The sequence below is a fragment of the Bombina bombina genome, chromosome 2, assembly GCF_027579735.1.
Source record: "Bombina bombina isolate aBomBom1 chromosome 2, aBomBom1.pri, whole genome shotgun sequence".
NCBI classification, from domain to species: domain Eukaryota; kingdom Metazoa; phylum Chordata; class Amphibia; order Anura; family Bombinatoridae; genus Bombina; species Bombina bombina.
Window position 1 is genome coordinate 893577544 of NC_069500.1, and position 26786 is coordinate 893604329.

The following is a 26786-nucleotide window of genomic DNA, read 5'->3' on the forward strand; positions in this document are numbered from 1 at the left end:
TTTCCAGTACCTCAATAAAAATTTAAATAAAAAAATAAATAAAATAAAAATGACCAAAAAGGGGGTTTGCGGGTTAAAGATGTTGAAAGAGAAAAAGACCAAAAACCCTGTGAAGACCCTCTGAGAATGTGATTTCATTTTCATATTAATAAAAATACTGCTGTTGAATTATATTAATAAAAGTTATTGTGGCTATTAATGCAGTGTAGAACCGTTTGAAAATTATGAGATAACAAGATTTTCTGATGGACTGGAAATCCCTCAAGTTTGAGAACCTTGCAAAAACATGTGCAAAGTATTGTATTGATTGCTAAAGTTTTTATTTAAAGGGCCATAATACCCAAATATTTAAACACTTGAAAGTGATGCAGTATAGCTGTAAAAAGCTGACTAGAAAATATCACCTGAACATCTCTATGTAAAAAAGAAAGATATTTTACCTCAAAAGTTTCTCAGTAGCCACATCCCATTGTAAAGAACTTCTAAGTAACAAATCAGTACGTCTGTCCCGGGACAGCGGAAGGAGCAAGCTTACGTGCGCTCTAATCTTATTTCCCTATTCAGCTTAAGGAAGTTTACAATTAAATCTCATGAGAGTTAAGTCAAATCTCATGAGATCACAGTAAAAGAGTTCAAGACCTCAGCAGTGTTGATGCTGATTGGTTGCTGTTCATTTCTTCATATATTTTTTTTTTTTACCTGCAGCTGGACAGCAGCTGAAATATAACTTTTTACACAGAACTTACTCTGCTGAGCTGAGGAAATTGTGAGGTAAAATATCTTCCTTTTTTACATAGAGATGCTCAGGTGATATTTTCCTGTCAGCTTTTTTCAGTTATACTGCATCAGTTTCAAGTGATTTAGCATATGAGCATTATGTCCCTTTAATGGTGGCTTCAATGCTAATGTTTGTATACTTTTGTTGTGCCAGATATATGGAAACTATATTCCCACTTGGGGTTTAGAGGGCATGTACAGTATATTTATGACTTTTTTTTATAATGTGTTCCCAAACTGCATATTACAAGTGCATAATCATGCTTAGAGGCCACTAGAATGGACTATGCCACAGTTGACATATCTATGTACGATTGGCTGTGAGAATGTTTGAAGCCAATCAAAATTATTTTAAAGGGAAATTATTATTTTTTGGAAACGTCATAATGGAGTTAAACATTAATGGATTATCTTGCAACACTGGGACTAAGGTACATTTTAGTTAAACTTAGTAACACAAGTCAATCAGTTCATTGCTGCCATTTACAGTGATTCAGGTTATACTGAAAAATCAACATGCATTGGTTTAAAGTATTTTTCCTGCTTCAAGTTACTTTCTTGAGCACAGTGTTCTGTGGAAAGGTGCTGGTCTTCCCGGCAGATGGCAGTCATTGGCTTAACCTAAAGCTTATCCTTAACAAGATTTCCTATAAAGGCCATGACGTTACTGTACTCCTATATTCAGCCGCGTTCCTTATAGACCACACAGAACCTTCGCCTCTGAAATTTGAAGTTTTTCCAGTTGCTTTTACAAAAGAGAGGAATTTAGAAATTCTGGAAAATTACTTTAAAGTGTGGATTTATGATGCCCCCTCCATTTCCTTTTGGGAATTCTATTTTCGCATGAAGAGTTTAATGGCAGATATACAGCAGTTGGAGAAACATATCTGTGATGGCGTTCTGAAAAACAAAGAGCTAATGGAGAGACTTCGAAGAGAAAAGTATGATGTTTTGATCTCAGACCCATTGTCTCCAGGGGGTGAACTTGTGGCCGAGGCTCTTGGAATACCGTTTGTCTACACCTTCAGGTTCTCAATGGGTAATTCAATGGAAAGACTCTGCGGACATCTACCATCTCCATTTTCATATGTGCCGGGTATCATGTCGGAGCTCAGTGATAGAATGACCTTTGTGGAAAGGTTGAAAAATACATTACATTATTTGTTTCAGGATATTATCTTCTTTATAGAGTATGGAGGCTACTGGGATAAGTATTTCAGTGAAATATTAGGTAAGTTTATAAATATCTGGCATGAACTGGTAGTAACTACTGGTGTAGAACAGGTTCTGTCTTATGCGCAGGCTGGAATCAGTTTGCAGATAAAAGCCCACCCTTACAAATGTCCTTTAGTAGACAAGTTGAATGTAGCAACAGGCTTTCAATTAAGGATCAATAGAATAAGGGCAAAGTAATGCTTAGCTTGTAATTCTACTGAGGTCAATAAGTATAACAAGTGACATAGCAGAATACAGTAAGGAAAGGGTCAGACTGGGAATATAAAGCAACCCTGAAAACTTTGGAGACCAGCCCTGTTTTAGTTTAGAGTCAGTAGAATGTGCATGCCCCATTTTTCTCAGAGGGGATTACTGGGTACTCTTTCCCCCAATATTTATAGTTTATATTAAAAAAAGGGTCAGGCTGGTGTTATATAGACACCCTACAACCCAATTGCATCCATTAATCATCCTTTTAAATTGTAGTTTTCCAGCCCCTGCTTCTGCAGCCCACCGGGAAATCTCCTGGTATCCTGGTAGGCCAATCCAGCCTTGGGAATTAAATGCTTGAGACTGACTGAGTGGATTGATGTACAGGTAGATAAGTTCAGAAATTTTGCAGGGACAGAAACCTCAAAACAATTAAATATGGCAGCTGTAAAACCGAGAGAACTCAGGAGATAAGCCGTAACATTGTCATGGTCAGGTACCTTCAAGCATTTCAATATAGCTGCAGTATAGCAGGGAACACAGAATAATTAATTCCAATAGAGGTTATCTCTGGTGTGTAACAATATGGATCCACTATATATATATATATATATATATATATATATATATATATATATATATATATATAGTTATTTTCTAAATACATTTTTTTGTATATAATTGAAATAATCAGCTGATCAGTAACAATGATTACTAACCTGCTCTGAACCATTATCTGACCATTTCACCTGTGTTGTAGTTAAAGGGACAGTATACTGTAGCTGCAGATTATAAAATGAATGAGAAATCACATTTTCAGATTTATTTGTGTATATGAATTGGCTGGTTTTGTGCTTTAAAACCACAGCCTATTACAATGGGTTGAGCTTGCAGGTAATATCAGATGTAATTATGTTATCACTTTGTGTACACACACATGCTTCCTTATATATTTATATTTGTCTGTAAATGAAAGCTCAATTCTTAGAGAGGAAAATGGAAAACTAATGTTTTATTACTTAACTATCCTGCACCCCACTGGGAGTGTAATTATTTCTGCTGGCTGTGTTTACATAGCTTGTCAACAGCCTTGGTGTAAGACCAGAAACTTTCAGTATAGGTGGGGATACCACTGGCTAAATCAGCAATTTAAAATGCCGAAATAAGGGTAAAGGAGCTTGTTATCCATTTAATACACTCTAAAATGGATCATTAGGAACAATTAAAAGGGGAGAAATGTTTTGGTAAACTGACATGAAAATCTGGCCTGTTAGGGGTCCTGAGGACTGGAATTGACAAACACTACATTAAAGGGACATAACATTTTGTGTTTCATGTCCCTTTAAGTCATGTAGTTATATTACTATCAACCCTGCAATGCTATGTGTAATAAATTCCAGTATTATCTCATCCCTAGTTACCATTAGGTAATATTTTTAGTTCTGAGCCTTATAAAGGAATAATATATCAAGTTTATGCTATAGTGAAACGTCTTCTAAGGTTTGAAGGAATTTATTTTGAAAAATATGGTAATTTTAAATGAATGCTAGCAGCTATTTTTTTCTGTTTCCTGTTACATAAATAATTAAACTAAATAGTATGGTCAGTATTTGCTCCAATATAGTTGACAACTCAGCGTAATGCAGAATAATGAAAGTATGTGCTTAAAATAGAATATAAGATATTTAATCATATTATGTAAAACATCTATGCAATAAAACATTTATTTTGCTTGCTTTTGCTGTATAATATATGTTATATTGTGTAAAAAGTGTCCCACACTTCTCAGCGAGACTAAAAAGTTAATTTTGTAACCTAGATTTTCCTTCAAAATGCTACATATTTCCTAAACCAGCTACATACTTGACTCTGATTGCTTGGAATAGTGAATAGAAAGCCCTTTTTGGTCACAACTAATCTCACCAGAGATTTCAAGTCAGTTTCAAAACTGGCAGTTCATATGCATTTAAAACTTTTATTTTGTATGGGTTTTTTGTTTGTTTTTTGGAGGGAGGGTTTTGCAGCTCAGTGATTAATCACTAATATAAACTATGTATTTATTAAAAAAAATACATTAATGTTCCTTTAATGTGATACAATATTTAAAGTTCAGTGAGAAGGGATATTGATTGCCATTCAATTAATAGTATTTAGGTTGTATATTTGTGTGACCTGTGATCTAAATACAATGTCAACTAGGAATTGACGTTTGTTTAATCAGCAAACTACTTAGAGTTCATATGAGTTGTTTAATTACTATCTATCTCAGAGATCAGTTCATGTTTCATTGTATAGCATTAGTCAGCAGAATTCTTAACTTCAAATAATGAATGAGTACTAGTGTGTAAAAAATTAAAATGTTACGCTGAAAATAATTATATCATATTAGTCAAAAAACAAGAGGTAAATCATATATCTTATTGAAACAGGATTTAAAGGGACATAACTCTCAAAATTAAAGGGACAGTCTACACTAGAAATTTTAATTTTTTAAAAAGATAATCCCTTTATTACCCAATCCCTAAATTTGCATAACCAGCAGTTATATTAATACACTTTTTACCTCAGTGATTACCTTGTATCTAAGCCTCTGCAGACTGTCCCCTTATTTCAGTTCTTTTGACAGACTTGCATTTTAGCCAATCAGTGCTGACTCCTAGGTAACTTCATGGGCATGAGCACAATTGCATCTATATGGCACACATGAACTAACGTCCTCTAGTTGGGAAAAACTGTCAAAATGCATTTAGATAAGAGGCGGCCTTCAAGGGCAAATTGGCATATGAGCCTACCTAGGTTTAGCTTTCAACTAAGCATATCAAGAGAACACTCAAAGAAAGAATTAGGGAGAACCTAAATTCTCTAGATGAAGAGATACCAAGAACCCAGTTGCCAAAGCACTTCCACCTACGGTTGAGGGACAATCAACTTCACATTCTTGGGCATAGAACAAATAGAGAAAAATCCACTAGGTGGAAGCCACCTAAAAATACTATTAAAAGGGGAAGTATTTTGGATCTTCACGCTAGAAACTAGAGTTCCAAAAGGTATTAACCGGAGATATGATGTCAATCTGTACATAAATTAAGAGTATCCATGTGTAGATACGGTAAGCAAATAATAGTAGATTTCCCAATTTGAAGATTGCATACACACATATCAGATACATTCTAAACTCAAGGAAAAACTATTAGTATTAAAACAATATGTCTCTCTTCGTTCCCCTTCTTGTCCTTTTCTAAGCTACCAGCATCACCATAAAATAATGAAATGAAAGAATAGCTAATATAAGGAGAAAAGGAGATATATAGAATCAACAATAAGTAATACAAAGTACATGAAAAGTAATATAAAATATTTAATTATATAAAAGGAACAGGAAACCCCAACATTTTCTTTCATGATTTGGTTAGAACATACAATTTCCAACAACATTCCAAATGACTTCTATTATCAAATCTGCTTCATTATCTTGTTATCCTTTGCTGAAAGAACACAATTGAACTACTGTCAGCTAGCTGAACACATCTAATTAGCCAATCACAAGAGAGAAATGTGTGCAGTCACCAATCAGCAGCTAGCTCCCACTAGTGTAGGATATCTGCATATTTATTATCAACATGGATACCAAGACAAAAAAGCTCATTTTAAAATAGAAGTTAATTTAAAAGTGTCTTAAATTTACATGCTCTATCTGAATTATGCAAGTTTAATTTTGAGTGTCATATCCCTTTAAGTAAAAAAAATATTTGCAATATACCATAACAATTTAAATATCTTGATTTTGTGTAAATATTGTTCCACACTTCTTGGAGAGGCCAAAAAGCAAATTTTGTAACCTAGGTTTTCCGTCAAAATGCTACAAATGGCCTAAAATGGTCTAGATTCTAATGCTGCATTAAAAAATTAAATGAGGGTTGAAAGGAGTTCAACACCCTCCCCTGACATGTTTCGCCGTCTAAGTGGAGGCTTTTTCGAAGGTGTCGCGCGCCCGCGTTCACGGGTGTTTATCACCTTGGCTCCACCTCTGTACTCAATCCTTAGCCAATCAGAGCCATCCTAGTATCTAGCGCTAAGCTGCCACTTAGACGGCGAAACATGTCAAGGGAGGGTGTTGAACTCCTTTCAACCCTCAATTAATTTTTTAATGCAGCATTAGAATCTAGAACATTTAATTTAAAAATACTATGTTGATTTAAACAACTATAGAACCATATACCCTCGATACACAGTATAATAGAACCATTTGGTTGTAATATTAGTTATTTACTCATACATGTAAGATTGAATGGGAATTGGCTGTAGTGTTTGTTTGTACTATTACTTATACATACCGCAACAACGGCGACCACATCTAAATGTGCCGCTAACCTAATATACCTAAGTGAACAGTATATAACTATTTTAACGGTTATTTAGCAATATTGTAGGCTTATAACATGCACAAGGGAAATAACAATCCCTGTTTGACAAATATTAACTACCTCGGATCTGTGCAGCTTACAATACGGTTGCAGCTGGGTAGCAAAATTTAAATCTATGTGTGAATGAAATTTGTTAATAGGATATTATTAACTATTAGAGTAATCCCCACAATCTCCGGTACCTTGCCTATAATAAATTAGATTTTTATAAACTGTTAATAGCATCCCAAACTATAAGGGTAGCAGAATTGATATCTCAGCAAACTGTTACTATAAGATTGTTAATTACTATGGTATAATAAAACTTCCTTGCTGGATACTTTCTATATAAAGCAGTTACGTTCTGCTAATATTTCAGATGTTATTATTAACCCGATTGAAATCTAAGTAACAGATATGAAGCACTGATTAAAAAATGCTTTATTGTGAAACATATTCAAATATCCTTATATAATATTCTCCACATGTTTATAAATCACTCTTTTAGTCCAATGTGAGTTCATAACTTTATGGAAAATCTAACCTAATACCTCGTTTGGCATTAAATTTTGATAAATAAAGAGCTTACTTTTCTCTGAATATTGGGGTATCATATCAATATATTAATAAATCCCAGAATTTATTTGGGATATCAGGTTACTATATTTATTCTACGACACATTTGAACCCCTAATTTCAGTGATTTAATATAGGAAGCCTATGTGCAACTTAAGCCAACGATAGTAGAATTTTCCAATATGAGCCACTGACAAGTGACCACAAGATAATTAAACTTGACAATAAGTAGAATCACACAGTATACCAAGCACCTACATTTAGTGATTCGACATTTGAAACCTAGGTGCATCTCAAGCCAATGATAATCGAATTTTCCTACATGAGCCACTGACAAGTGACCACAAGATAATGAAACCTGATCATTGTTCTTCAAACTGTTATTGCAATAAGTTGAATCACATAGTATACTATGCACCTTCAGGTACATATCTAGCATAATTCTTATTGTCTCTACCTAGTTTGGCCACACTAAACATTGATTTATTGTGTAGTCCTCATAAACCCAGATACCGTGGTGATACCCTGATCCACTATTATTATAGACAGCTAGATTCATCCGTGTGAGGTTACCTTGTTCTAAGATTATAATACCTTATATTCACTTACATGTAAGGTCTTCGTACGGCAAAATTACAGCATCAAATACCCACATTAGTGCCACTTTATTATTGTCCAGATTGTGACACACCTCATTGACCCTTCATTCTTACTTATTGAAGAATATATGGTTCTAATGGTCCCAATTCTTTTGCAATTTTTAATTGTGTGTTGTTTGTGTGTTTTTTGAATTTTAATACAGACCAATAAAGGTTATATTTTAAATCTATCACCTGAGTACATCTCCAGATAATGATGTTACAAAAACTACAATTCAAGGGAGAGTGAAGTGTTATCTTAATGCATTCTTTTTTTTCTCAACCTCTGTGTTGATTAACCGTTCTTGTCAGTTTATGCATAAGCACTCCAGCTTATGAAAGGTAATCCTTTCTACTATACAAGCACTCCCGAATTATAAGTGTAGTGCTGTTGCATCTCTGTTTCGACTTAAATTACAAAAGTAATCAGCTCTATTACCAGCCCTTAAAAGGGCCTTTTGCGGGGCATTGCCCCAAAGTAATCAGCTCTTTTACCTGTAAAAAAAAGAACAACCCCCCCCAATTACAACCCACCACCCACACACCCCTACTCTAAAACCCACCGATTCCCCCTTAAAAAAACCTAAGTCTAACCCCCAAGTGGTCCTTACCTGTCCTGAAGACCGGCGGAGAAGATCCTGTTCCAGGTGGTGAAGGCTTCTTCCAAGCGGCGACCTCTTCTTCTACCAGGAACCAGCCGGCGTGGATCGGAGGAGTTGAAGACCGATGACCGCGGAGCTGAAGACCGTCGACTCTGGAACAGAAGACCGGCCACGCTGGAACTGAAGATCGGCGACGCTGGAACTGAAGACCGCGGAGCCATGGAGCGTGGAGGATCCTCTTCATACGATCTCCACCGTACACTGAATAGGAATTCAAGGTACGCAATTAAAAATGGCGTCCCTTGAATTCCTATTGGCTGATTTGAGCCTTCAAATTCAAATCAGCCAATCGGATGAGAGCTACTGTAATTCTATTGGCTGATTTGAATAGCCAATAGAATAAGAGCTACTGTAATTCTATTGGCTAATTTGAATAGCCAATAGAATTATGGGCTATGGCAGTTTAGGGGTTAATAATTATTGCGTTGTGGGGGGTTGTCGGTCTAGGGGTTAATACATTTATTGTTAGGAGTGATAGGGGGGATTGCGGTTAGAGGGCTATACGTGTCTGGCTATTTTTGGGAGGCGTGTTAGACAGTAACGGGAGATTTTATACTTTAGTTAGTTTTTTTTATGCGGCGGTAGTTTCTAAAGTGTCGTAAGCCACTGGCGACTCCAGAAATTTGTACTTACGCTTATTTCTGGACATCGCTAGTTTGTCCAACTTACGGCACTTTAGCAACTGTCGGCACCGTATATGTGATAGCCCGATGTGCGAGGTGAAACTACGGGCAGCGCAGGTTTCCACGCTTGCGCCGAAACCTGCGCCGTATATCAGATCGCGCCCCAGTTCATGTTTCATTGTATAGAATTAGTCAGCAGAATTCTTAACTGCAAATAAATGAATGAATACTCATATGTAAAAAATTAAAACGTTATGCTGAAAATAATTATTATTCCATTACTGTTCCATTATTATCTTTTACTGCGCACAGGCATGTTAAAAAAATATATATATCTCATTTTCAGGGCAGCTGGCATTTCGGAATTTTGGGGTACTACAGTAATAAATAGAGCTGCATAGCATTCTCCTAGTACTGCCACTGGGTGGAGCTATTTTAGATACTTTTACATACATTTTGTCACTGACTCCTCATTAGTGGCTATTCTACATCTGGGGGAAAAACACCTTGCTAAACACTGCTGGTACTCATGGGCGGGGTCTCTGATATGTTTAAGTCTATTGGAGGGATCCTGACCAATAGAATTAAATATGTAAATTACATCTTTAAAGGGATATTAAACTCCAACATTTTCTTTTATGATTCAGACAGAGCATGTCATTTAAAAAAGGTTTCCAGTTTACTTCTATTATCGAATTGCTTCGCTCCCATGGTATTCTTTTTGAGCACTACATGGCAGAAAATAGTGCTGCAAGATTCTTGCAAAATGGCTTCCAAATAGTTCTCCAGACACTCCTGAGTTTTCCTCCCTACTTTTCAACAAAAGATACCAAAAGAATGAAAACAATTTCATAATAGAAGTAAATGTGAACGTTGTTTAAAATTGTATGCTCTATTTGAATCATGAAGAAAATGTTTAAGTTTCAGGTCCCTTTAAAACAAGGGGCGCTTGATTAGCACCTCTTGTGATTCTCTTATGCCCACAAATTATTTCATTTTAACTCCAGTATGGGTTAAAGTATGACAAGGAGTTGCCTTAAGACCTGAAGTAGCAGGAAGGATGTTAGTGTTCAGTTAGTAAGGATGGAACAGAGAAAGGTTGGGAAGATTGAAATGAAATAATAGCAATCCATATCAAGAGAAGAACAAAGCATAATGCTTTTCAAGACCACTCCTCTTCCTCAGATGTCAAACATTGCATTATACATTTATTATTTATTTTGTTTGCTTTTGCTGTAAATATAGTGCTTTTTCCCAGACTCCATAGAAAGTCTGGAGCTTAGATTCTGTTTTTAAAAGAACCCTTAATGAACAAAGGCACTCTTAATAAACAATAATAAAGAAGAGGATTGCAATGGATTACACTCTTTGACAAAGCGAAACGTACGTTGGAGAGATCACAATATTAATTCACAAGGAGAGGCAAACGCTTTTAATACAGACACAAACTGAGATACTTAAGCTAACATACAGCATACATGCAGCTAATATAGCGTATGTTATACTTGATTAAAGCTTACATTTTTTGTGTTAAAGGATTACTTTCTGTTATAATTTTTAAACTAAACAACTAACATATTAAAGTTAATAAACATTAATTAAAACCTACTGACCTATATTTTCTCCAAAACAAAGTTTCATAACGTTCTAAAAGTTATATCTTTTATTCGCCGATGATGTCACGTTATCCTGCCCACTATTTTCAGCACTGCATGTTTAAAATACTTAAACCAATAACTTTGTGTTTAAAGTGCCATTTTGAAACCTAAGTATTGTAAACGGATTGGTACAGAGCAAAGGATACCCACGGAGTGGGTTTTGAAAACAATTAAATTTGCAGACAAGATTTCTGATACACGGTAAAGATATGTTAATGAAATGCTATTGATAAAGAGCGTATTTGGGGTAGTTAGTTAGTAACAGGCATAGAAAATATTTACTTACAGTGGCCCTTTAAGAGTTTACTGACTCCTTAGTGACTATTTTTAATGCACATATGTGAATATTAAAAATAAAGTGGAGCACCCTGTACCTGGGCTTCTTCTAATTACTGGCAGCATATCTTATATCTATGTAGCACAAAATTGTGTGTACACTGTTACCTTATGACCATAATGATACCTTGATTCCAGGTTTTTATTGTACAGAAACCCTTGATCCCACCATATATATGTTCCAAACTAAGTAGTAATTGTATTCATTTGGTTGCCAGTAACACACATAAGTAGTGATTTGACCCCCTTGTCTGACAGGAACACACACACAGAAGTTATTTTACACCCCTATGGCTGTATGTAACAGAAAATAGAATAATAGAAAATTCACAGTGTTAACTCTTTTTGAGCCATATTTGTATTTGCAGAGAGGCATAAGAGCTGCATAGCATTCTCCTAGTACTGCCACTGGGTGGAGCTATTTTAGATACTTTTAGATACATTTTGTCACTGACTCATCATTTGTGGCTATTCTACATCTGGGGGAAAAACACCTTGCTAAACACTGCTGGTACTCATGGGCGGGGTCTCTGATATGTTAATGTCTATTGGAGGGATCCTGCCCAATAGAATTAAATATATAAATTACATCTTTAAAGGGATATTAAACTCCAACATTTTCCTTTACATTTAGCTGACACTTAGGGGGCTATAAAAATACATTTAAGTGTCCTGTATTTTTGTATAGCGTTTACTGGACAGCCTGCTAAAATACTAAGATAAAACATACATTTGTGATTTGTTTTTATCTAAATAAATATTATAAAATCTTTAGAATTTCATTAAACTGTTCTTTTCCTAACTATAAATAATAAAATCAAGCTATTGACATCCTTTGAAGTCTTATTGGTTTCTAATAGAACTAGTGATTCCGAAGGCCAAGCAAAGGGGGATAGGGACATATTCAGCAATCTATTGGGGGTCTGTCATTGTAAAACGGTTAAGAACCCCAGCTTTAAAGTAATATTAGAATTTGATTCTCCAGATTACAAGTGGAGCGCTAAATATCGCTTTCGCAAAAGTGATGTTAGAGCTCCACTGAGTAATACCAGTGCACGTTAATGTGCACTGGTTTTAACAGTTGACAGCAATTCGAACGTCAGCTTGCATTCGCATTGCGCTCATGAGAGCCCTCTTCCATAGGTAGGCTGACCATATTGCCGCTTTAAGAAGGAACACATATGAAAAATACATATGTGAGGGTTCTTATACAAAACATTTCTTTAAACAGCCTTGAAAACAGCTCTGACACATGTATTTTTCATATGTGTCCCTTTTTAAAGCGGCAATATGGTCAGCCTATCCATATGCTCCAATGGGAGCCCCGTTCTGATGTCATCATACATGGCACAGAACTAAAGCGCAGCGAAGGGGGTAAGTCGCATAGCGATGGCATCATATCGTAAATATATATGTATATGGCAGCATATTGTAAATATATATTTATGTGTATATACACATATTAACACATATATATATATATATATATATATATATATATATATATATAAAAGCATATACATATATTGTATATTTATAGGGAACACACAGTTCCCATAAACCGCAATGTAAAGGCATTTTTTAATGCCTTTTTTCTTTCTAAAAAAAAAATTCTGCCTCTGATTTTAGTCCTCAAAAACTACTAAGTGCAGTTTTCTTTATGTATTTTTTTTAAAAATGCTACTTTAAAAAAAAAAAAAACAACAACTTGATTTTGGGGGCATTTGTGGCACATTTATAAAATTAATAAGAGATCTGATCTCTGGTTAGTTTTATAAGCGCTAATTGCTACCACAAGCTCGCAGTAGCAATAACCAGCCACGTGTAATGGCTGTTTAATTAGCACTCTACTTGTAATCTAGCCCAAAATGTTTAATTACAGATAATACAAAATACAAAAAGCAATTGTTTTGTATTTTTGCCTCCTTTTCCTGAAATACGTCTTTGAAAATTCTTTTTTTTTTCACTGCCTCCAGAAAGGGTGAAGTTCCTTCTGCAGAAGTTTGATCCTTAACCCAGCTATTTATATCTGTATATAAAAGATAGGAATGCAAATGTACTTATTTTGTGTAGAGATCATTCACAATGCAGTGCTTAATTGTTGCTATATAATTTGCATATATAAAAAATGTCTTTTAGCCAGTGCTTCTGATTTATATTGCTAACATGGCACATTTTAAAGATTTTCCTTCTTGAGCAAAGGTTAGCTTGATAAGAGTATTGATTAGTGAGTCCACCTGTGCTTAGACATGGATATTGTAAAAAAAATGATGTGATACGCATTACGCAACACTGCTCTAGACAATATTTCTAACTTATTTTTGCAATGTTTTAGGCCGACCTACATCATTATGTGAAACTATGGGGAAAGCTGAAATTTGGTTGATCCGAACATACTGGGATTTTGAATATCCACGGCCAATTCTACCTAACTTTGAGTTTGTCGGTGGACTGCACTGCAAACCTGCAAAGCCTTTACCAGAGGTAATAATAACTCCTTTATTGATTATCGTGACCAGAAGATGTAGCTTATTTTACAGTATACCAATTTGCAGGTCTCCTTTTCCATTCATTTTAACACGCTAGGGGGCCGATTTAACAACGCCCAAATGCAGTTGTTTCCGTGCGACCCTTCAGGCTAGCTGGAAACAGGAGTTAAAGGGACAGTCAAGTCCCAAAAAAAACTTTCATGATTCAAATAGGGCATGTAATTTTAAACAACTTTCCAATTTACTTTTATCACCAATTTTGCTTTGTTCTCTTGGTATTCTTAGTTGAAAGCTAAACCTAGGAATGCTCATGTGATAATTTCTAAGCCCTTGAAGGCGGCCTCTTATCACATGCTTTTTTATTTGCTTTTCACAACAGGGGAGAGCTAGTTCATGTGAGCCATATAGATAACATTGTGAACACGCCCATGACGTGGCAGACACTGCACTAATTGGCTAAAATGAAAGTCAATAGATAATAAAATGTCATGTGATCAGGGGGCTGTCAGAAGATGCTTAGATAAAAGTTAAAGTGAAGGTTAAGTTTTAGCCTTCTTATTTCTGATTTATAATTGTAGTCCAATTAAAAATATATCACTATATTTATTTTTTTCAGATCTTTGTTATTTATATATTTTTCGACTTTGTTTTTCCTTACTGTTCCCTTATGAATCTCCTCCCATTTTGGATTTCCTGTTTTTTTGATAGAGTGACGTATAGAGCAGTCCCACCCGCTCTATACGTGTCTACGACGCTCGTGCACATAGAATATAAAAAAACTGCGCATGCGCATCATTATCTCACTATCATCAATGCGCATGCGGTAATCCCGTTTATTGCCCCAAAAAATATGATTTGAAATGGGGACGCGCTCGCCTTGCCACTGTGAACAAAAATAACTTGCGCATATTGTCCCAGAAAATACTGACGTCAATTGACGGCCACCTAACAGCCAAAGAATCAATTGGCTGTCTAAACAACGTGATCGTCGTTTATAAAAAAAAAAAAAAAAAAACGGGTTGATTTTCATATAGCGCAATGGAATAGAAAAAAGGCGATATATCGAAGGTACAAAGTAAATTCATAAGTATTGATGAATGAAAGTGCTATTAATTTTGGTTGATAAATATAGTAATTCATTATAAACTATATTAGTTTACCTTCACTTTAATCACAGAAGTAAAAAGTATATTAAGGGGGCATGTCAAAGCCGCAGCCATAATGAGACGCAAACTAGGGAAGCTCCACAAATAGCTTATTAATCTGCCGATTATCTCTATTAGCTAGGTCTGATTATCTCTTTCCTAATAAGCCATCTTCCTGTTCCAACAAGCAGAAAACTTATTCTGGCCTGTCTGAGAAAGCTGCGGCCTAATGCCATCAGCTCATCACCCACCCACCCTCCTAAGCAGCATGAGGAACCCAGATCAGCTGTGTGACACTTCTCCCCTAAGTCTACAAGCGATACTGAGACTGCACAGAAATCGGAGGTGCAGAGGTTGATCCTATTCATGGGAGAACCTGAGGGAGCTCAGGGCAAAGCCGGATCTCACACCTCTGACCTAGCTATAAATAGTTACCTCAAGTCCAGTAAGAAAACGGAGAAACAGGCAATCACAGTATTTAAAAAAAGAAAGGAATATCTACCGGTAAGGTAAAAAAGACAGTATTTATCACGGATCCAGCGATTCCCTGTCTGGGGAGTGGTTCTAAGGCCTTGAATCACGAAACGGATTATTCCATGGTGCCTCCTCAAGCTGTCTCCCTGGAAGGTGCGACCGGCCCCCGGGAGCACAATTGCGCTAATGACATAGATCAGATTGGCACAATGGTAACCCTTTCAATACAGAGGTGACAAAGTGACTTTACAGAGACAGAGTCCGTCACAACAATTGGACCACACATCCCTCTACTCATAGTCATTGACCGATCAAGCCTACATGACTTCTAGCTCCCTCGTGGACTGTACAGCTTTTCTTATAATTATTTACTCGACATAGACCGTCCAATCAGGAAAGGCGTGGGTTAACTATATGGACACATATCTCTCCTTAAAGTGAATGTCAATTTTTTAGGATATGAAAGTATCATTCAATAGCTTATCACTATATCAATTAAACCGCCACTTTTATTTTTTAATAAAATGTATAATAAATTTTATATTATAATATGAAATTTAGTCTCTTATATTTACCAGCTCCTCCCACCCGCAACTTCCTTGTCTTATTCAATCCTACGTAGACAGCGGTCCCACCCGCTGTTTACGTAGTGGCAATGCGCGCTCCAAGCGATGCTAAACACCTCACACAGTCCGATAACTGTAATTGCGAATGATGAAAAATGCCGGGCGGACGATTATAATTACGAATGCGAGGATATTAAATTAAAATACTCGGTAATTACAATCTTTAAAAAAAAATTATGAATTAAAGTGCTGTTATTTTAACTTTAAAGTTAATGTGAACTTTAGAGACCATGCTGACTTTACATTCACTTTAAGGTTAATAGATAATTCTCGGTTTGAGTATAAGCTCCACACTTTTACTCTCATGTTTATATATTGCTATATGTTTTGGTTCCTTTCCTCCCTACATTAATTTACTGTGGATTACTGCCTGGCAAATATGGTCTCTTATAAGCTTTATATATCGAACCACTACTGTAAGAAAATCACCCAGCAGGCAGTACATGTAATAATTGTGATGAACTGCAACCATCCCATATTCTCTTAAGCTAACTACCCTAATTATATTTTACAGTCACCAGATAGATAACTTACACCATAAGTCAAATATTGTATTATAGTCTGCTACAAATCACATTACACACTTGGAGGTAGCCCACTAACATATCAATGCAGACTCCAATTCCTAACCTATAATTAAAGTTCCATACTCTACCTTTCAGCACCTTTATTAATGTGAACATACACTATACAGCTATATTCCACTCTACACACTTTTTACAGGAATACATCATGCTAAGGCTGAAATAGTATTTATCTAAATATAATGTTATGCTTATTTACTGGACTATTAATGTTATCTGTTATCTTCTCGAAGTGTGATTATTTTCCCTTTACCTACTAAGAGATAGTAGAGATCCTCCAATACTACATAGTCACCAGTTCCAGGTTTATCATTTATTTGCTCTATTACTAGCTTTGACAGCATCTAAATCATCATTACTATTTCTGTTAGATATAACTACAAATGATAAAAGTTACTAGTCCTCCTAACTTTTCAATGTTAAGTTCCAGATGCTAATGTATTTAATTAACTAGTGGTCCAAGAGTATGTATCAATGAGACCCTCCCCTATATCATATTACTTTGCTTGGATAAAAGAGTGACCCAGTTTTGCTTGGGAGGTGTTACAACTCTAGTTTAAATGAGATTTTCTAACAATATGTACAACTACTACGCTCATGCTGAAAAAAATATTTTTAGTGTAAATACGATTATTACTAAGGCTGTTACTTTAACTACTCTCTATTTTAATATACACTAAAAAGTTTTAGGCAAGCCTGTTACTCGCTTCATATCTGTATAGAAAATACTCTTGCATGTACTCTTATACATCAGCCGGATTGTAATGTATCTTTACTCCTACAATTATTGTTAGTGGACATCTCGTGTTTATTGTATTTGACAAAAATCTCAAGTAAAAAAAAAAGTATATTAATATAACTGTGTTGGTTAAGCAAAACTGGGGAATGGGTAATAAAGGGATTATCTATCTTTTTAATACAACACAAATTCTGGTGTTGACTGTCCCTTTAAGAAGCAGCAGTCTTAAGACCACTGCTCCTTAACTCGTCCGCCACCTCTGAGGCGGCGGACATCAATCCACCCAATCATATACGATCGGGTTGATTGACACCCCTTGCTAGCAGGCGATGGGCCGCGAATGTGCAGGGGGCGGCATTGCACAAGCATATGCTGTCGGCATTTATCAATGTGCGGCAGGCATGATCAGCTACAGCGGATGATCTCCACTCGCACATTGTTAAATCGGCCCCTAGGGCTTTGTTTACATTATTGGTTTTAATCTATATGCTGATAGCTATAAAAAAGTTGGCAAAATAAGAATACAAATTTAAAAAGTTTATTGTGCTTGCCAACTGTTTCCATAAAATTACTGGACAATCTATATGTGAATGGGCACAATGATCTGTGACACAATGCCCGCCCACCAAAGCTCTATCTTAGACCCCACTATTAATCCTATTATATATTTTTCACATGTAGGCAGTCATTTTACTTCTTGGCTGCCAGTAACATCCAAATCAATAAGTGTACCTTTTTGTTTACCAGTAACACATATAAACAGTTGCGATTTGACCCCCTTTTACTGCTCCTCACTTTTTCTGCTCCATATTTGTAATGCATTGAGGTAGTAGGCATTATATATTTAATTTAACACTCCAACAATGGGGTAACAAACAGTCTGTAGACAAACTTGGTAAATCGTTCCAAAGAATTTATTCTTGTATACCCCATAAGGAAGGGCTTACTGCTTTAAGAGAAATGCTTCATATCTATACAAATTTTGAGTCTGATTTCATTGAATATATTGTGGAGATCGTGAGATATCTATTGACCCACAATTACTTCATATTTGAAGGAATTTACTATGTCCAGAACCAAGGTACAGCAATGGGGGCGAAATTCGCCCCCTCATATGCTAATCTGTACCTTGGTTACTTTGAGCTAAATAAAATATTCACAAGAAATAATCCATTTGACGAAAATATACAGTTTTATACAAGATTTATAGACAATCTCTTAATTATTTGGAAAAGTGATGTCTTAAATATTGACCAGTTTATAGGATATCTTAATGATAATGATAAAAACTTGAGATTTACATATTATAGCTCACAGACTAAGATTGATTATCTTGATCTGACAATTAAATGTGACAATGAGAGAGGGCTACTAGATACGGAGGTGTATAGGAAGAAAATATCAGGTAATACTATACTAAGGGCCAACTCGTCGAGTTACCCAAATTGTGTAAAGAAAGGAATCCCCAAAGGCCTGTTTATGCGCCTGAGGAGAAATTGTAAAATTGATAAAAATTACCAGGCCCAGGCAAATGACCTTAAGGAGAGACTAATTGACAGGGGTTATAAAGAGAACGAGTGGGTGAAAACTATGGTAGAAGTCCAATCTATGGACAGAACGACACTTTTAAGAGACAAACAAAAAGAAAAAAGATCAAAAGCATTTGATACTCTTACGTTTTCAACTAAATATAGCAGGCAATATGCCGATATTTGTAATATTATTCAGAAATTTAGTCCATTACTGAAAAATGACCCAAAACTAAAGGATGTCATAGAGAGAGGAATTAGATATGTTTCTAGAAAAGCAGAAACCATAGAAAATAACATAAAAAGGAATTTTTCTATTAAACCAATGATGAATGAAAAGATGTGGCTGAGGAAAAAGAACGGTAATTACAGATGTGGTGCTATACCATGTAAATCGTCTGGCTATATCAAAAGGAGCGATACATTTGTCTCCACTGTCACTCAAAAGGAATTCAGGGTGAAACACCACTTAAACTGTAACTCCAGATTTGTAGTTTATTTAATTACCTGCAAGTTATGTTTCAGACAGTATACAGGTAGAACAACTCGTATGCTCAAGGACAGGGTGAGAGAGCACCTCTTATCCCTCGAGAGTGACGTACCAAGGACTCCAGTATCCAAACATTTTGCTTTACATAGAAGGAGTGAGGTTTATGACAAACAGGAACTGGATTATATCAATACATTATTTTCCTTTCAAGCTATAGATCATATACCTAATCTTAATACAGGTGGTAATAGAAAACGTGCACTGAACAAAAGTGAGGTATATTGGATTTATACCTTGAGGACAGGTAGTCCTTATGGTATAAATGAAATGTCTGATGTTAAGTTATACATAGGGGACTGATCAAGTCCTCATAAGTCTAGGAATATGTCACTATATCTAGCTATGCTAACTATTGGTATATATATATATATATATATATATATATCATTGTATAAAACATAGGAATTTATACATATTTGCAGTTTATTCTATAAAGTGAGGGGAAATATCCGCACATTAAGTAATGAATTTTTAAAATTCTCTCTTTGATGTATCCCGGCATAGTATGTCTAATGACTTAGGGATAAAATAGATACTACATGGAGTATTGCAGTATATTTGAGACTGGCAGTAGTCGTCTTTAGTAAGGTTGTGACCTATGGGGTACCTTCATACCAAATATTAGATGTGCAGCATATCATATATGTAGTCTTTAGTAATGTACTCCTATTGTATGTTACATACACGTATCTTTCGTCCTACGTCTCCTCACCTTCTCTCCTTATAATTTTTGGACATTTATGCTTTTCTTCTTTTATGTAACACTAAGTAATAGGTGAGTGAGGTATAGTTATGTACATAGTAAACTATTAATAAGCCTTAGTATTCTTACCTACTTTTACATTGTAAAATTATAAGCTCGAATGTGTCTAGGTGTTCTTCTTTGTTGATGACTAAGTATTTGCTATGCAACAATGTTATAATGTACGATTTAGTAAGATCATTACACTCAGTCAGTCAGTATTTATTTGAATTGTACATGTATTCCTTTAAGCATTCTGTTGTGTAAATAGAACTGTTTCTTTAAACAGTGTGAAAGCGGTGTGCCTATTAAAGGAAGGTGTGTAGCAGCAGGAAACACGTCGGATGTTAGCTGTGGTGTGTGTAGTGGTGTGAACCTGTTATTTTTCACCTTGAATAAATTCTTTGGAACGATTTACCAAGTTTGTCACCTCATTGTTGGAGTGTTCGTCGTTGATACGGTATTGGAGAAAGCCGTGAAGGTCTACAGCCACAGTTCCTTAACTGCAACAGCACTGTCAGGTGAGGCGGAGTCCATAGAGATTAGCTGCTATCCCGCGGAGTGGAGCCGGTAACAGTGAGTAACCTGGAGGTGTTTCTTTATTACACAAAGTTTGGATACACTCGACACCTTGTTAATGATGTCTTTATAATCTGCAAGTTACTTGTGATACATGATATTATACCGCACTATACTTGAAGACCAAGGTGATTTTTGTTATATACTTGATACATTGTGTGAAGGAGAACACTCTACTTTAACACCGCATGATACAGTTGCTATTCAGAACCCTGGGTGTTATCAGTCTAGGAACTTTGCTTATGATTTGCTTCACTAGTAACTAATACCCGCCAAATAGCCTGATCATTATGGTTACCTTTCTATGCTATAAAAAGCTAATGAAATATTGGTTATTGTTTTTTACTATTGGCATATTAATAAAGATACCTACATATGCCAGGATAACGAATGGATTATTGTTACTGAATCAGCCTTTTCTATAGTGGTAAAAGGGAAGGGTAATACTACAAGGGATTAAAACATCACAGGTCGCTAAGAAAAATACAAATATATTTAATTTAACCCTCATAGGGGGGGCGATTTATTAAGCAGCAGATGCTGCTTATTCCACACGAGCCTTCTGGCTCACGAGAAACAAGAGTTAAGAAGCAGCAGTCTTAAGACCACTGCTCCTTAACTCATCCGTCACCTCCGATTGGCCACGAATGTGGAGAGGGCGGCATTGCACAAGCATTTCACCAGAAATGTTTGTGCCATGTTAAATGCTGACAGCGTATGCTGTCAGCATTTAGCGATGCAGGGCGTACAGGAATCACGTCCACTCGGGGCATGATAAATCTTCCCCATGGACTCTAAAAATACTGGACATTTAAGTTTACAGTATTTGTGTGAAGATTTTACTGGACAACCTACTAAAATACTGCACTGTCCATTTGAATACTGGGCACCTGGCAACCCTACTACAAAGGTATCACAACTGTCATTTGCGATAGCCACATTATGACAGAGGTTTTTTTTAGTGGGAGCATTTTAACATTTATTTTATGGCCTTTATCTTTACAGAATGTTGATGATAATGTGATTACATTTATGTCTATCACTTCTACATGTAAAGGGATAAAATGACCTTATGCTCAGGCCACACCCATATACAGTGGGACCTCGGTTTACGAATTTAATTCGTTCTCCCGGGACGTTTCGTATTGCAAAAAATTCGTAAACCGAAACACGGTTTCCCATAGGAATGCATTGAACACTAATTAATGCGTTCCGGAGGTGAGAAAAAAGTCAAATAAAGGCTCCAAAACCTGCTGCAAAAGGCTCCAAAAGGCTCCAAAACCTGCTGCAAATGGCTCCAATGGCTCCAAAAGGCTCCACAACTTGCTGCAAATGGCTCCAAAAGGCTCAACAACTTGCTGCAAATGGCTCCAAAACCTCTCCAACACCTCCACACTGCTACTCACACTTCAGTATGCAGGGGCAAACCGGGACACTTGTTTCGTATTGCGAAAAAAATTCGTAAACCGAGGGGCAAACCGGGACACTTGTTTCGTATTGTGAAAAAAATTCGTAAACCGAGGCATTTTTTTTAAAGAATTTTCATTCGTAAACCGAAATTTCGTTTACCGAGTCGTTCGTTAACAGAGGTCCCACTGTACATCTTGTCATTGGTTCAACTTGCTGCCATTGCAAGGGTTAAAAACATACGGCTGGATTACGAGTTTTGTGGGTAAAGAGCCGCGGTGCTAACAATGCTTTTTTTCCCAGCGCACCCTTAAGCCAATGCTGGTATTATGAGTTGTCTGAATGGCTGCGTTAGCCTCAGAAAAGGGAGCGTGGAGCATAATTTAGCTTCCCTTCAACTCTCAATACCAGCGTTGCCTACGGTATCGGTAAGCTGGAAAAACGTGCTCGTGCAAGATATCCCCATAGGATACAATGTGGCTGAGCTGGCTGTAAAAAAACCTAACACCTGCAAAAAAGCAGCGTCCAGCTCCTAACGCAGCCCCATTGTTTCCTATGGGGAAACACTTTCTAAGTCTACACCTAGCACCCTAACATGAACCCCGAGTCTAAACACCCCTAACCTTACACTTATTAACCCCTAATCTGCCGCCCCCGCTATCGCTGACACCTGCATTTTATTATTAACCCCTAATCTCCCGCTCCGGACACCGCCGCAACCTACATTATAGCTATGAACCCCTAATCTGCTGCCCCTAACATCGCCGACACCTATATTATATTTATTACCCCCTAATCTGCCCCCCCAACCTCGGAGCCACCTACCTACACTTATTAACCCCTAATCTGGCGACCGGACCTCGCCGCCACTATAATAAATGTATTAACCCCTAAACTGCCACACTCCCGCCTTGCGAACACTATAATAAATTTTATTAACCCCTAATCTGCCCTCCCTAACATCGCCGCCACCTACCTACAATTATTAACTCCTAATCTCCGGCCCCCAACGTCGCCGCTACTATAATAAAGTTATTAACCCCTAAACCTAAGTCTAACCCTAACCCTAACACCCCCCTAACATAAATATAATTTAAATAAAACGAAATAATATTCCCATAATTAAATTAAATAATCCTATTTAAAACTAAATACTTACCTATAAAATAAACCCTAATATAGCTACAATATAAATAATAATTACATTGTATCTATTTTAGGGTTTATATTTATTTTACAGGCAACTTTGTAATTATTTTAACTAGGTACAATAGTTATTAAATAGTTATTAACTATTTAATAGCTACCTAGTTAAAATAATTACAAAATTACCTGTAAAATAAATCCTAACCTAAGTTACAATTAATGTGATAGTAAAATACACAAAGTGAATCGTGAAAAAAGTTCAAATATAAGGATATGTGAGTCTTCTAACGAGTGATTACTCACTCGTTAAACAAGCAGAATTGTTACACTAATAGTGGTTACAGAGTTACACTATGTTGCATATCTTGTTTCCTTTTCTTTGAGAACACACGGAGGACCGTAGAAGAGTGAAGAGACCTTTCTTAGAAGATTCATATATCCTTATATTTGAACTTTTTTCACGATTCACTTTGTGTATTTTACTATCACATTTATTTTGCATTATTTTTTTCTGTTTGTGATTTTTGGTATATTTATTATATACTAAGTTACAATTAAACCTAACACTACACTATAATTAAATTAATTAAATCAATTAACTACAATTATCTAAAATAAAATACAATTGAAAAAACTAATCTATAATACCAAAAAAACAAACACTAAATTACAGAAAAAAAAAAAATATTACAAGAAGTTTAAACTAATTACACCTAATCTAAGCCCCTTAATAAAATAATAAAGCCCCCCAAAATAAAAAAATGCCATACCCTATTCTAAATTAAAAAGTAATCAGCTCTTTTACCAGCCCTTAAAAGGGCTTTTTGCGGGGCATTGCCCCAAAGTAATCAGCTCTTTTACCTGTAAACAAAAATACAACCCCCCCAACATTAAAACCCACCACCCACATACCCCTACTCTAACCCACCCAATCCCCCCTTAAAAAAAACCTAACACTAACCCCTTGAAGATCTCCCTACCTTGAGCCGTCTTCACCCAGCCGAGCCGAATTCTTCATCCAATACGGGCGATGTGGTCCTCCATCCAGGCGAAGTCTTGATCCAAGCGGCAAAGAAGAGGTCCTCCATCCGGGCGAAGTCTTCCTCCAAGCGGCATCTTCTATCTTCTTTCTTCCGGCTCCATCTTAAGACCGCCGATGCGGAACATCCACCTTCCCCGACGGACTAACGACAAATGAGGGTTCCTTTAAGGGACGTCATCCAAGATGGCGTCCCTCGAATTCCGATTGGCTGATAGGATTCTATCAGCCAATCAGAATTAAGGTAGGAAAAATACGATTGGCTGATGGAATCAGCCAATCGGATTGAAGTTCAATCCGATTGGCTCATTGGATGAGCCAATAGAATTGACCTTGCATTCTATTGGCTCATCCAATGAGCCAATCGGATTGAACTTCAATCCGATGGGCTGATTCCATCAGCCAATCATATTTTTCCTACCTTAATTCCGATTGGCTGATAGAATCCTATCAGCCAATCGGAATTCGAGGGACGCCATCTTGGATGACGTCCCTTAAAGGAACCCTCATTCGTCGTTAGTCGAGGAAGGTGGATGTTCCGCGTCGGCGGTCTGAAGATGGAGCCGGAAGAAAGAAGATAGAAGATGCCGCTTGGAGGAAGACTTCACCCGGTTGGAGGACCTCTTCTTTGCCGCTTGGATCAAGACTTCGACTGGATGGAGGACCACATCGCCCGTATTGGATGATGAATTTAGCTCGGCTGGGTGAAGACGGCTCAAGTTAGGGAGATCTTCAGGGGGTTAGTGTTAGGTTTTTTCAAGGGGGATTGGGTGGGTTAGAGTAGGGGTATGTAGGTGGTGGGTTTTAAGTTGGGGGGTTGTATTTTTATTTACAGGTAAAAGAGCTGATTACTTTGGGGCAATGCCCCGCAAAAAGCCCTTTTAAGGGCTGGTAAAAGAGCTGATTACTTTGAAATTTAGAATAGGGTAGGGCATTTTTTTATTTTGGGGGGCTTGATTATTTTATTAGGGGGCTTAGATTAGGTGTAATTAGTTTAAACTTCTTGTAATATTTTTTTATTTCTGTAATTTAGTGTTTGTTTTTTTGGTATTATAGATTAGTTTATTTAATTGTATTTTATTTTAGATAATTGTAGTTAATTTATTTAATTAATTTAATGATAGTGTAGTGTTAGGTTTAATTGTAACTTAGGTTAGGATTTATTTTACAGGTAATTTTGTAATTATTTTAACTAGGTAGCTATTAAATAGTTAATAACTATTTAATAACTATTGTACCTAGTTAAAATAATTACAAAGTTGCCTGTAAAATAAATATGAACCCTAAAATAGATACAATATAATTATTATTTATATTGTAGCTATATTAGGGTTTATTTTATAGGTAAGTATTTAGTTTTAAATAGGATTAATTTATTTAATTATGGGAATATTATTTTGTTTTATTTAAATTATATTTATGTTAGGGGGGTGTTAGGGTTAGACTTAGGTTTAGGGGTTAATAACTTTATTATAGTAGCGGCGACGTTGGGGGCGGGAGATTAGGGGTTAATAATTGTAGGTAGGTGGCGGCGATGTTAGGGAGGGCAGATTAGGGGTTAATAAAATTTATTATAGTGTTTGCGAGGCGGGAGTGTGGCGGTTTAGGGGTTAATACATTTATTATAGTGGCGGCGAGGTCCAGTCGCCAGATTAGGGGTTAATAAGTGTAGGTAGGTGGCGGCGAGGTTGGAGGGGGGCAGATTAGGGGGTAATAAATATAATGTAGGTGTTGGCGATGTTAGGGACAGCAGATTAGTAGTTCATAGGGATAATGTAAGTTGCAGCGGTGTCCGGTCGGCAGATTAGGGGTTAAATAATTTTAGTATAGTGTTTGCAAAGTGGGGGGCCTCGGTTTAGGGGTTAATAGGTAGTTTATGGGTGTTAGTGTACATTGTAGCACTGTAGTTAAGAGCTTTATGTTCTGGCGTTAGCCCATAAAGCTCTTAACTACTGACTTTTGTTTGCGGTTGGAGTCTTGGAGGTAGCGGCTGTACCGCTCACTTTCCCCAAGACTCGTAATACCAGCGTTAGGCAAATCCCATTAAAAAGATAGGATACGCAATTGACGTAAGGGGATTTGCTGTAGCCTCGATTCGTGGAAAAAAAGTGAGCGGTGAGCCTCTACCTGTCAGACTCGTAATACCAGCGTTAGGTAAAAAGCAGCGTTAGGACCCCCTAACGCTGCTTTTTAAAGCTAATGCAGAACTCGTAATCTAGTCGATAGGGATTAGTCTCATTCCTTTTCAAAAGTTTCATGATATTTCTAGAAAAATCACAATTAATGTAGATGGATTTTTTGTAGATAAAGCTTATCTAAAGGTTTCTTAGTAACCACATAGTTTTATGCAACAGTAAAATGCTCTTACACATTAGAACATCTTTTTGCACTTTTATGTCTATTTAAAGGGACATGCAACTCAATTTTTTTTAATTCATGATTTAGATAGAAAATACAATTTAAAACAACTTTCCAATTTACTTCTGTTGTCTAATTTGCTTGGTTCCCTTGGTAACCTTTGTTGAAAAGCATACCTAGGTAGTGTCAGGAGCAGCAATGTACTACTGGGAGCTAGCTAGTTATTGGTGGCTGCACTCATATGCCTCTTGTCATTGGCTCACCAGATGTGTTCAGCTAGC

At 36.4% G+C, this 26786-nt stretch overlaps 1 protein-coding gene across 5 annotated transcripts in view; it reads left to right on the forward strand.

Annotated features, from left to right (window-relative positions):
• LOC128649793 (UDP-glucuronosyltransferase 2A1) overlaps nucleotides 1-26786 on the forward strand; it is a 165748-nt gene that overhangs the window by 115990 nt on the left and 22972 nt on the right. For 4 of the 5 annotated variants that reach the window (XM_053703257.1, XM_053703256.1, XM_053703255.1 and 1 more), the window contains one exon: nucleotides 13434-13582. In XM_053703257.1, coding sequence (XP_053559232.1) covers nucleotides 13434-13582 — 149 coding nt within the window. Of the gene's footprint in view, nucleotides 1-1246; nucleotides 2009-13433; nucleotides 13583-26786 lie in introns of those variants that run through there. The other variant, XM_053703254.1, reaches the window with a different exon arrangement.